The following is a 13,203-nucleotide window of genomic DNA, read 5'->3' on the forward strand; positions in this document are numbered from 1 at the left end:
ACTGTTATGGAGCAAGACAAAATAAGACCACTCTATAATTGTCTGAATGCAAAATAATATATGTATTATTATTAAAATACTAGCTTCCATGGCCATCATTAGAGATAAGCAGTAAGTAATTGTGCCACCCATTCCCTGAGTGCCTCATTAGAGACAAGCAGTAAGTAACTGTGCCACCCATTCCCTAGTCCCTGGGGACCCAACAATGATGACAAACTATATTATCAACTCCTGGAGTTGATAATATAGTTGATAACTCCGTAGAGATAAAGCAATCGGGGAGACAGGTCCCAGAAAAAATTTCTTGAGACCTCAAATTGCATCACCTTGCTGATCTGGGCTTGTGTTAAAACAGATCCGAAAATTCTGTTATTAAAATTTGTTCTTATTTTCTTAGTTCAGAAACTGAGGTTACTGTAGTATTATCTAAGTGAATTTTCTCTGTCTAGTCATTTACTGTGCAGAGTTAGTGATGCATTTGCAGGTAGGGATGCTGGGGTGGGGACATGGCATTATAGAGTTGTGCTTAATTTTTTAAAGCATTTAGTGTGAAGAATAACCTGTTTGTAATTGCAGGAAAAAATATATCAGAGAGAGCACAGCATGCCATAACTGAAAACCTCCAGGCTCCTAGAGTAGACTTCTTTTGAAATGTCTTCCTAGCTCACAATGGATCATCCTTTTCTAAGAATGGTTCCCTAATCCACAGAGTCCCAGAACTGTGGGCTCCAGCAGCCCAATTTATACTGCATCACCTCCTGCCCAGTGAGGATTCATGATTGAAGCAGGGAACTCAAAGCAAGAGAGTTTGAGGAGCTGAGCAGATGCAGGTCATTCTCGGTATGACTTGGTCTGGACATGTAAATTCAGGACCTTGCAACTCTCTCCTGACTGTCTTATAGATGGAGAAGCAAAAGTATATAGAGAAGGGCAAAAAATGCAAACACAGAGAGAACCAGAGATGAGCTGGAGAGAGTCCTGTTGGCTACCCAGTTCAGGGTTCAAGTCCTTTTCTGATTGGCTCCATTGTGGTCTCACTCAATGTGAGTCTCACTCACTTCTTAGTTGCAACTAACAAAAACCAAGTCTTGCTGAGTTAAGCAGAAAAGAATTTCTTGAAAATGGTAATGGATACCTTTCAAAAACACTGAGCATTTAGAGTACCAGGCTCACAAGGTCATACACCAGCTATAAAGGCGCAAATCATGCTACAGAACTGATCTGATTAGTATAGTAACGGTTCCTGCTGCCTCCAAGCATTAAATGTTACAGTTAATGGCTTTGACATGGCTATCACTGGACATGGGCTGCCATAAGTAGCACTGTTGCCCTGGGAATTCATCTTGCTGCAATGACTGCCACTGCTGGAAGAAGTTCCTCCTGATCTCCCCTTCCTCATGTCAAAGGCTGAGTCAGGATATCTGATGGGTAGTCACATGCCTACATCTCTGCTTCAAGAAAGTCTGGGAGACAAGTTATTGAGGGTTTCCTATTATACAGGAAGAAGTAGTTTTTTTCCTACCAGAATTATGAAGTAGGGGATTACCTAAGCTTTGGAAGGGGTTACAGAAGTTGGGAAGCCAAAAAAGCAAAATAAATATCTACTAGAATCCACCCCTCCAGTTGCACAACATTAACACATATGCCTCTTAGCAATTTATCCTTCGACAGAAGAGAACTTTTCTGGCCAAACATAATGCAACTAACTACCCTTCCAACAGGGAAACAATTCAAAATCCCATCAGTTTCTGTATCCAGGTCCACAACCAGGATTCCCCCTATGCCAGTTATGATCCCATCATGACAATCTATAACTTCTGAATCAAACTTGAAATAATTGCATATCCTATGTATATGTTAAATACAGGGACAAAGGGAGAGAAGAAAGCTAGCTAATTATAATACATAATATAAACATAAGAAAGGAGGAAAATATGACCAGATGGTGTAATCTTCATTTCTACAGGTAGCCATGAATCCTTAGTTGATGATAATTTTCTTATCCACAATCTAATTCATGTTCCCTTTGTCTTTAGCCAGCATCTCAGCTGTTCACGGTTTTTAAAATCTGATATAGTAATCCAAACTTTCATGTCTGAGAGATTTGACATCTTTATGATCTTACCCATATAAGATTATCCTAGTCTTTCATTAACTGCCATTACTGGATATGGCAATTCCAGAATCCTTTTAAGGAGATTTTTCCATCCATAATCCCCTCTGCTACCATTGTGTAGCAGCAAAACTACTTTCTATTGATAGTCAAAGTCAAAACAATATTAGAATCTCCTTTTAGGTTTATCCAGTAGCATATGGAGCCCAAATTGGCCAGCAAGGAGTCTCTTCAGAGCCAAGTGTTGCTGGAATAAGAAGCAAAAATTTGCAAGCAGATAGTTTGATATTACAAAAAGAGGTGCTCACTTCTACTTCTTGTTTCCTTGCCCCATAAATTCATGGTTGGGTGAAAATTTAGCATATATTGGTAAGTAAGAAACTGGTGTGAAACTTATACTGTATCCTGTAAAACAGCCCCCTAACCTCAACTGTTGTTAAAACTTTTTCTTTATTCCATTAGACCATTTCTTTATTCCATAGAGTCCACTGCTCCTGGTGATGGTGTACAAGTAAATACCAAAGAGTCCCATGGACCCCAGCCTTATCCCTGGTATAGTCTATTGTCAAGTAACAAATTATCTCAAAACTTAGCAACTTAAAACAGCAACATGTTATCTCACATAGTTCCTATGGGTTGGGAATCTGGTAATGGTTTAGCTGACTGGCTCTGGATCAGGGCTTTTTATGAGATAGCAGGGCATGGTCATCTGAATTCTTGACTGTGGCTGGAACATAAACTTCCAAGATGGCTCACTCACACTGCTATTTGCAGGAAGCCTCAGTTCCTCACGTGGATTTCTCCATAGAGCTAATTTGATATCTCCTTGCATCTGAGTAGCTGGTTTTCTCAGAGCAAGTGATTTAAGAGAGAAAGATGGAAGACACAATATCTTTTATGACTGAGCTCCAGAAGTCACACACTATCATTTCCACAACATGCTATTGTCTACACAGTGCTATGGACTAAATTTTTGTGTCCCCACAAAATATATATGTTGAAATTCTAAAAGTGATGGTATTAGGAGGTGGAGACCTTTGGGGGTGATTAGATCATGAGGTGATGGGATTAGTACCCTTATTTATTTAAAAAATCATCAATGGGATTAGTACCCTTATTTATTTTAAAAAAAAAAAGCCTGAGAAAGCTCCCATGCCCCTTCTGCCATGTGAGGTTACACTGAAAAGACTGCCATCTATGACCCAGAAAGTGAACTCTGACTAGATACCAAATGTGCCAGCATCTTGACCTTGGACTTCCCAGACTCTAGAATTGTGAAAAATAAATTTCTGTTTACAAGCTACTCAGTATTTTGTTATTGCAGCTCAAATGGATTAAGACAGCCCAAATGGACAAAGTCAGCCCAGTACAAAGTGGGAAGGGATTATACAAGACTTGGATCATTGGCAACTGGCTATCTTGGCAACTGGCTACCACATCCTTTTTATTACAAAGTGAGTTCCTTGGTTAGAAACGATGTTTGTAGGATGCCAAGTTGATGAAAAGGTCCATTCATCCCTAATACACATCCTATGTCTTTCAACCTCAGGTTGATCAAGCACTTCATTGGTACATTAATTTCCCTTTGCTGTATGTTTCTGAACATTCTCAGATATCAGTGCTCACCATAGGTTTTCTAACTATATCATCCCACATAGCTTTCATTATATCATCTTGATTAAGTGGTAAATAATGAGTGGAATGTCATAAAGATCCTTAATCTGACTCACAAAACTCAAACCTTAACATCTCACTTTACGTTTTCAGTATAGGCTACCGCATGCAGAATCAAATATCCATATCAACATTGCCTCTTAGACCAGAAATCTTGGTAAGCTTAAAGAAGCAATTCTCAAACATTAACATACAGAAATCACCCAGAGATGTTGTTAAAGTGAAAATTCTGATTCAGGAAGTCTGGGATGGAGCCTGAAATTATGCTTTTCCAACAATCGCCTGGGCAATGCGTGGTCCTCGGGTCACACTGGGAGCAAGGGTTTAGCCCTGGAATAAGAAGAGCTCTTACTCTGAGAAGGCCCGAGTCATCTACACCCCTTTATGCGCTGCTGGCTCCCCAACAGACCTCGCCTTTTGAAAAGATCCAGATTGGAAGTCAGACCTTGATCTTTGACAGCCCCAACATATGGAAGTAAGAAATGGGAATCCTGAACACCTCCCTAAACGGGAAGAGCTGACAGCTGGGGCAGAGACCTACAGGGTCGGGACCGAGTGGAGTGTGGAAGGCTCACAGGACCTGCCAGTTGCTCAGGTTCGGTGGGAACCAATCCTAGAGTGCCTCTTGATGCCATTTCACAGTAAAACAGTCAGAGCCGCTTGCTGTGGCGCAGAAGCTCCACTGCAAGATGGAGTTCCCAACCCGCAGTACTTCGGTTGATAGACGCGTACCACGCTTCCCCAAGGAGACTGCGCAGAGCTGAAGCCCTGCCCCTCCCACCTAATAGGACGGGAGCATGCAGTGGTGAGAAGCAGATCCTGGTCCGCTATTATTGGATAATTAAAGATCTGCAAGGGGCGGGACGAGGAGAGCCAGGCGAAGCAGGCTCTGATTGGTTCCGTTCTAGAGCGCATACAACGTTTCCAGGAAGAGGTACTTCAGTCTGCTTTCTCCGCGCTGCGCGGGCTCGTCGTGTATCCGCCTGAGGAGGTACACGTGCGCGCGGGAGCCTCCGCCACATATAATAAAAAGGATGTGGGGAGTAGATGGAAGTGCAAAACTTAAGGGGGCCCAAAAAGCTTAGTAATCAACATAAACAGTATTTCACCGCAGAGCTTTTTTAAAATCAAAATTAATGCAATAAAGTCTTTGAACAAAATAGCGAAAATTTAACAACAAGATCAGTAAAATGAAAGTTAATTTAATATTATTGAATATCTTTACTTGATCAAGAGAAATTGTCGAATAGGGCAGTCCTCTTAATAGAAACTGAGATAGGCAAAGCAGTAGATTTTGAAAGTGATATTGATTTAGTTTACTTCCATTAAAGCTGGTGTCAAAGATAAACACAGCCGGACATTAGTTAAAGCGGTGAACACTAATTTATATTCAGTCACTACTGACAGTAGGGGAAGGAGCTGAGCACCATTCCAATTTCTGCAGCGGTGACTCGTTGTTAAAGTGAGAATGAAATAGGGAGGAGGAATGGCAGGGGCTTGAGCAGTCAGGGAAGTGAAAAATTAACAAAAAGACGAAGGGTCGGTCTTTGTGAAACCTATCTGGGTTTGCTAACTGGCCCTCATAGAAGTTGGGCTCCTATCCTCTCACAGGAACCGAGAGACAGGGGCCCTATCTTTAGGTGTTCCTGGAACAAATAGTAAACTCTTTTGGCAGCCTTGATTTTTCTAAGGCAGGCACTTTAAGAGAGGCTATGGTCATCTAGAGATGCGGCCTTGAGCTGTTAGATGCTATCTTAATGTTTGTTCAAGTCTTTTAGGCCAAAGTTGAGCCTAGTTGACAAGAGAGAGGAGCCTGACAAGTTTGGTCAAGGAGGGAATCTATGTCACTAAGAAAGTAAAATTTTTAAATATTCTGCTTTTCATGTAAATAAAATATTGGAGCTAAGATAATGTAATTCGTAATAGACCTATTTTTAATTTTTATATTTTTCAACTACTTTGTTCTGGAAAACATTTTTAAATACATTAAAACATGCATATCAGGCTTCAATATGACTTAGAAGTTCTGATATAAGGTGGTAGACAGCTGAGCCAAGCCCATCAGTTCCTTCAGGAAACTTTTTCATTTCCCTCTCCAGTGGCTTACCCATATTGATTTATACATATACTCATTTATTAAGGTAAACAATAATTGTTGAGCAACTGCTACATCCCAGGTATTATTGAAAAAACTGGGTCCCTGCATATGTGAAGATACAGTCTACTTGGGGTAGGAGGGATAAGGAGAAAAACACGAAAATAATATATGCAGAATACTAACTTCGGCTATTTACTCATTATTCATGAAACATGCACTTTACATGAACCAAGCCCAGTGCCTAACACTGAGTTGTACCAATGTGAATGATGACCCATTTCTTATTTCAAGGGTCTTATATGCTCATGATGGAACACCCAAGAATTCAAACAATTGCAGTAAAAAGTTGTATATGGCATGTGGAAGGATAAGGCAAACAGTTCTGTTGTATTGGTATATGAGTTTCCTAGATTCCATAACGAAGAGCCATAAACTAGGTGTCTTTAAAAAACAGAAGTTTATTCTCTTACAGTTCTGGAAGCTAGATGTCCAAAATCAAAGTGTTGGCAGGGTTGATTCCTTCTGCAGGCTCTGAGGGAAAATCTGACCCATGCCTCTTTTCTAGCTTCTATGGCTGCCAGCAATCCTCAGTGTTCCATCACTTAGATTGCCTAGTGCCAGCAATCCTTAGTGATCTTTGTAGATGCACCACTCCAGTTTCTGTCACTGTCTACACATGGCATTGTTCCTGTATGTCTTTTGTGTCTCTGCATCTTCGCATGGTTTTCTCGTTGTGTGTAACTATGTCTAAATTTCCCTCTTGTTAGAAGGACACCAGGCATTGGAATAGGGCCCATCCCGATCCTGTATGACCTCATCTTAACTAGATTACATATATAAAGACCCTATTTCCAAATAAGGTCATATTCAGAGGTACTGGGAATTAGGACTTGAACATATCCTTTATGGGAGTCGACAATTCTACTCACTACAGTAGAGAATATTGAGGAATGATAGGGAGATAGGATACAAAGCACTTAGTGACTTATTGGATAAGTGAGATTAGGGAGAGTGTACGGGATTACAACATAGCCATGCCATTAGTTGAGCTAGGCAATGCAGGCAGGAGAGAAGTACATGTATGTTTGTGCTAGTTAGGGTGGATCATGATGCTAATAGTAGCAGTGGGAAATGTTGGGTGTGAAGACACCCAGGGTGAGGGGTGCAAGAGCTGGATATCATGGATATACAACTCAAGGGGAGGTCTGACAAATATGTATTCAGAAGTCAATAGTACATAAGCATGGTTAAAGACACGAAAGTGGGTGTAATTGCTCAGGGAGAGAGTATAGTGAGAAGAAATCTGAGAATAAAACCCAAGAGAAAAACAAACACATATGGAATGATAAGAGAAGAGAAGGTGACGAAACAAATGGAACAAAGAGACAGTCCAGAAGCAAGCAGAAATGATGTTTAAGAAGCTAATGGAATTGTGAGTTTTAAAAAGAAACTAATGGTAAATGATGCCAAATAAACTTGGAAATCAAGCAAAATGACTGGATAGCAACCGTTGTGTTTTCAAATAAAATACTAACTGTTGTTTTCAATGAGTAGTTAGTAATGTGGCAAATGGACTAGACCTTAATACTTAACCTTTGGTTAGGCAACATGGTGTATCTGTCCTTTTTCTTTGTTGTCATTCTGTTGTTGCTATTATTAAAATGTCTCAGGTTAGGTTCTCCAGAAGCACAGGCTTTTTGTTCTGTTATTCAGTATTAGTGGGTTGCATGTGTAATTTGTCAGGATCCTTGCTTTGTACAGGGCATCCAAGGTCAACAGTATATGCGTGTGGGTAACGAGCATCTCACATTCTGTAGAAGGCCTTGAGGAAGGGGGAAAGAAAGCAGCTATAAGCAGACACACAGTATCACATGGGCAATAACTCAGTGAGGAGCTTTTCTGTGAGAATCCAAGAGAAGGAATGAGAATCTCAGCCTAGAGGAATCAGCAAAGGCTTCATAGAGGTGACATTAACTTAGATCTTGAAGATTCAGAGGTCCTCCTCAAGAGGAAGGACCAGGCATCCTGGGTGGATGGAATAAAAAAGTCTATCTCCAAAATCAAAAGTGTACCTTATGCTGAATATCTTATGCCAAATATAAATCAATCAAATTGGATGATGACACTATTATAGACTGAATGTTTTTGACCCACACCCAAGTTTGTAGGTTGGAATCCTAACCCCCAATGTGATGGTATTTGGAAGTGGAACCTTTGGGGAGGCGATTAGGTCAGGAGAGGGGGAACCTTCATGAATGGGTTTGGTGTCCTCATAAGAGCTCTCTTGCCCCTTACACCATGTGAGGGCACAGTAATAAGATGCCATCTATGAACCAGGAAGCAGGTTCTCACCAGATACTGAATCTGCTAGCACCTTGATTTTGGACTGCCATCCTCCAGAATTGTGAGAAATAAATGTTTGTTGTTTAAGCAATCCAGTCTATTGTATTTTTGTTATAGCAGCCTGAAAGGACTAAGAAAGGCACTGAAAATTTTGAAGTGTTCTTTGGATTCTATGTGAGAGGCAGGAATGTAGATTATGGTCAAAGAACCAATCCTCTCAGCATAAGAACACTTGAGCCCACAGAGAATGTCCAGTAACTATTTTTCACCTCTATTGTTGTTACTCACATTACACCTCAGATTTCCAATCAGGGTTTCTAGAATTGCTCTTCATGATAAGCAATCATAAAGGATATTTAAAGCAGGGTGCCTATCAACTCAGAAAATTACATTAGAACATCCTGGGGAACTTAAAGGATAAAAAATATCAATGCCCAAGACCCACCCCAGAGATTCTGATTTAATTGGTCAAGGTTTGGTCCAGCATCAGTATATAGACTGTCAGAGCTCCCCAGGTGATGCTTTCATGAATCCAAGATTGAAAATTACTGATGTAGATTCTGAAAGCATTTCCAAAAAGGAAGTCAAAAATACTTGTTACATGTAACTTTTTCAAAGTGATCACTTAAAAGGGAAAACTTGAGCTTTTTACAAAGTGGTTTGAAATACAGTAATTAGAAACAAATATAATTGCCTTTTTAAATGAGAAGGGCTTTACTTAAGCCCAAGTTCATCAATAAGTATCTATTGAGAAGATTTATTTAAGTTCTTTGCAGACACTTTGACAAATAGATTGCTACATTTCAGTGAGTCGGTAAAAGTTAATATGCCTGGGAATGATATGTTCATAGTAATTTCATCAATAAGAGCATATTTTCCTGACAATCGTTTTTTGCAGGGCCCCTTTCAAGTCCCTGTTCCTCAAGCTGTAGATGAAAGGGTTCAGCATGGGAGTAACCACTGTATACATCACAGTAGCTGTGGTGTCTTTTTCAGATGAGTGCGAGGATGAAGGGTTGAAATATACAGCAATGATGGTGCCATAGAAGAGGGAAACCACAGCCAGGTGGGAGCCACAGGTGGAGAAGGCTTTCCATTTTCCTTTTGTGGATGGGACTCTCAGGACAGCACAGGTGATATGGATATATGAAGCCAGGATGCAAACGAATGGGGTCATCATGATCAGGGCACCCTCAGTCAGAATCATCATTTCATTGAGGTGTGTGTCAGAGCAGGAGAGTTTCAGGAGGGGAGTCACATCACAGAAGAAGTGGGGAATGGCATTGTCTGCACAGAATGAAAGTTGAGCCATCAGCAGGGTATGCAACAGAGCATTCAGGTTGGCAATGACCCATGACCCAACAACCAGCAGGGCACAGAACTGATTGGTCATCTTTGTTGAATAGTGTAAGGGGTGGCATACTGCAACAAAACGGTCATAGGCCATTACAGCCAGGAGGAAATTGTCCATATCAGCAAGCTCGAAGAGAAAATACATCTGTGTGAGACACCCAGAGAAGGAGATGGTCTGACTCCCGAGTATGTGGTTGGCCAGCATCTTGGGGACAGTGGTGGAGGAGAAGCAGATGTCCACAAAGGACAGGTTGCTGAGAAAGAAGTACATAGGAGTGTGCAGGCGGGAGTCCACGCTGATAGCCAGAAGGATAAGCAGGTTTCCCAGCACCGTGGCTAGGTACATGCTCAGGAAGAGGATGAAAAGGAGCTTCTGCTGCTGGGGCTGCCTGGAGAGCCCCAGGAGGACGAACTCGGAGATACTTGACTGGTTTGCCCCTCTCGTGGGACTGGGAGCCTGGACCCATGGGCAGACAAAGCAGGAAAAATTCAAAATCCTGGAAAATGATGGTTAAGATGTGGCAATTAAGAAGATTACAAGGAGAAAGGTCATGTGACATAGGTGAGGCATTAGAACTTTGCTCCTTGTATGTTTTGGCCAGTGATGGCTTTCTATGTGCCTTCATTACTTCATTAGCAAAATAAGGGCAGTGTACTGAAGCATACACAGACACAGATTGTGACAGTGGTTTTGTCTGTAATTCCTTCGTATGTTTGAATTTTCTACCATAACCATGGATTTTTTAGAAGTGTCGCAAAACACTACAGATATAAGAATAGTAGACTTTAATATTTATATTAATATTATAAATATTTAGTATTTGTAATGAGTACCATAAACACAATACAGTCTACCATAGAGACTGACATGTGTAGTAAGCATATACCCTAATATAGGGTACTAATGTCATCAATATCATTAGTGATGTTGCCTTAAAGAACGTTTTTCAATTCCATCATCTCTAATCTGAACCTGTTAAAAATTCCTAACATGTTTGTCCTGAGGAAGATATCAATGAGTAATCAATAACTGCTCCCAGGGTAGTAATAATCACATTGCTGCTGCTGCTGCTTCCTGGGCTCACATTTTTGGAGCACTTTATAGAGCTCTGAGCCAGTCTTTCTTGGCTGTGTCCACTGAGCTCCCTAAGTCTAACCTGTAAAACTAAAATGGAAATAATCCAGAGGTTTGAATAGAAAGTTGGCCAATTTGTGTTTGCCATAGTTCAGGGTCTCATAAACAGACAAGACATACACACTGGTCATGGCTGGGCAATCATGAGAAACTGCTGATGAGCTTAGGACTGCTTCTATGGCTCCACTTAAAAGAAAGACATGGTGAGGAGTCCCCCATAAGGCTTTACACTTTAACAAGTAGTTATTGATGAAGTCTCACTGATCTGATCCTTACCCAAGAAGAATGGCAGTCTTCATGGTCACAAGAAGACCCAAGCTTGCTTTACTTTTCCAGACCTGGCCAGCAATTATTGGTCTGAGGGAGAGAGACTCTCATTGAGGTTTTTAGGCTAAGTCTGCATGAAGAAGGAGCTGGAGGGCATGTACTCAGCCTTCAGTGCAGGAAGGGAAATCACAGGGCCAACTCTTTACAGGAACCTCTATGGCCACTAGGGCCATATTCCCTGAGAGCCTCATTAGAAACAAGCAGAGAGTAATTGTCTTTTCTCTTCCTTGGGCTTACTTGGATCCAACATTGATAATAAATATCTGTCATCAGAGTTACATAATTGCTTTTTCAGGACTTGGAAACGTTGGAAATGATGCAATCTTGGGGGCAATCATTAGGAACAATCCTTCTGCTAGAGAAAACTCACATGGGCAATAACTCAATGAGGAGTTTTCTGTGGGAACCCAGGAGAAGGAATGAGAGTCTTAGCCTAGAGGGATCAGCAAAGGTTTCATAGGCTTCATATTTTATCCCCCACCTGAGCTTCGATAGTGTCCTCGTTGGAAAATATACATGATGCCGTATAGGGGTTAAGAGAATACCTTTGGGTTCCCACGAATCTGTATTCAACTCCCAGATCCACCGTGAACAGTAGTTTGACCTTGAGAAGCTGCCAACCTTTACAGAATCACAAAAGCCCACCATCTGTATAATATTCACCTCGCAGAGTTGTGCAGATTAAATGAGGCAATTCATGTTAAACACCTCATGAACCTCAATCTCCTCAATGCACTGGACTAGGACCACGTCGACTAGGTGGAAACTAAAAGTAGTAAGTGATATTTACATCCTTCACTCTCTGCTCAATTATCTGTGTTCTGAATAAATGCCATTTGGAAATACTATCACATGTTTATCTTCATATGTCAATAGTCATTTTTGTAAGAAGCCAGTTAACAAGTCTTTTATTCTATATTTTAATTTGGAGGTAAATTAGTTAAAAATAGGAACCATTGCTGAGTCCATGTATAAACTGGCAGGACATTGATGCCAATGAGGAACAGAATTTTTGAGTCTAATATGTATCACCCTATTAGACTGAAAGAAAGATCTGGCTGTAAGTTTGCCCATGAAGTCTATGGCCATGCCACTCTGAACGTGCCTGATCTCGTCTGATCTTCAAGCTAAGCAGGGTCGGGCCTGGTTAGTACTTGGATGGGAGACCACCTAGGAATACAGGTGCTGTAGGTGTAAAAAAATATATATAATAAAATAAAATAAAATATAATAAATAGAATAAATAAAATAAAATAAAATAAAATAAAATAAAATAAAATAAAATAAAATAATAAAATAAAATAAAAATATAAATTGCCCATAAATCCTTTGATCTTATGCATTATAAAGTTTAGTTTCCTGAGTTGATAATATTTAAGAGTTACTAATAAAAACCATGCACCTGGGTCAAAAGTGGCAATTGAATCATACGCACACACACACACACACACTCTCTCTCTCTCTCTCTCTCTCTCTTTCCCTCTCTCTCTGAAAACCAAAGTGTTCCTCTAATCTTTGACTTTGAGTTAATTTATAAACAATGTATTCCTTGCTTGACTATGGCATCTTAACCACCTACTCCCAATAATTCAGTATAGGAACCTCAGGGCTATAATGAGCCTTCATGTTTTCATTAGACACATATTTATTCAGACATCAAGTTCTGTCCACTCTATCTCCAAAAATAGGCAAAAAAATAAAAATAAAAAATTTAAAAAATAACAAACCCACAGTTAGGTATCAAAGATCTGGGGAGGAGGGGGGAAATAGTCATAGGATTAGTAAAGACATTGTTTGCACATGATAGAAAACCAGCTTGAAATCAGCTTAAGGAGAAATGGAATCTATTGGTCGATATAATTGCAAAATCCAAAGTTCTTGCAAAACTTGTGTGTTTCAGGCAGGGCTAGATTTAAGGACCCAACTAATTGACATTAGGACCTATATTTCTCTATCTCTCTACTGTTTGCTTCTGTTCAACTTCATTTTGCAAAATGTCTCCACGTGGCAGGCAAGATGGCTACCAGCAGCTCCAAACTTGCATCCTCCCAGACTAGCAATCACAGGGCACATAGACCTTCTCTTTACCAGTGTTTATTTATTAACTCCAGGCAAAGCTGTGATCATCCCTTCTTGGATCATCTGGACCAATTATTCTGG

General features: G+C 40.4%; 1 protein-coding gene and 1 pseudogene across 1 annotated transcript; one reads left to right on the plus strand and one right to left on the minus strand.

Moving 5' to 3' along the window:
- Positions 1-9,087: 9,087 nt before the first annotated feature.
- LOC105303157 (olfactory receptor 1F1) lies at positions 9,088-11,015 on the minus strand. The gene is made up of 2 exons (XM_011376627.1): positions 10,993-11,015; positions 9,088-10,078 (listed from the first exon to the last, which is right to left on the minus strand). Exons 1-2 carry the CDS (start codon positions 11,013-11,015, stop codon positions 9,088-9,090), a joined length of 1,014 nt encoding a protein of 337 aa, XP_011374929.1.
- Positions 11,016-12,120: 1,105 nt separating this feature from the next.
- On the plus strand, positions 12,121-12,237 carry LOC111730080 (annotated as a pseudogene).
- The last annotated feature ends 966 nt before the right edge of the window (positions 12,238-13,203 follow it).

Source organism: Pteropus vampyrus, unplaced genomic scaffold, assembly GCF_000151845.1.
Source record: "Pteropus vampyrus isolate Shadow unplaced genomic scaffold, Pvam_2.0 Scaffold300, whole genome shotgun sequence".
In the NCBI taxonomy this organism is placed as follows: domain Eukaryota; kingdom Metazoa; phylum Chordata; class Mammalia; order Chiroptera; family Pteropodidae; genus Pteropus; species Pteropus vampyrus.

Coding starts and splice junctions, on each gene's coding strand:
- LOC105303157 (XM_011376627.1), bottom strand. CDS start 11,015: ATGAAGACTGCCATTCTTCTTGG. Junction 10,079..10,992: donor AAGACTGCCATTCTTCTTGG/GTAAGGATCAGA, acceptor ATCATTTTCCAG/GATTTTGAATTTTTCCTGCT.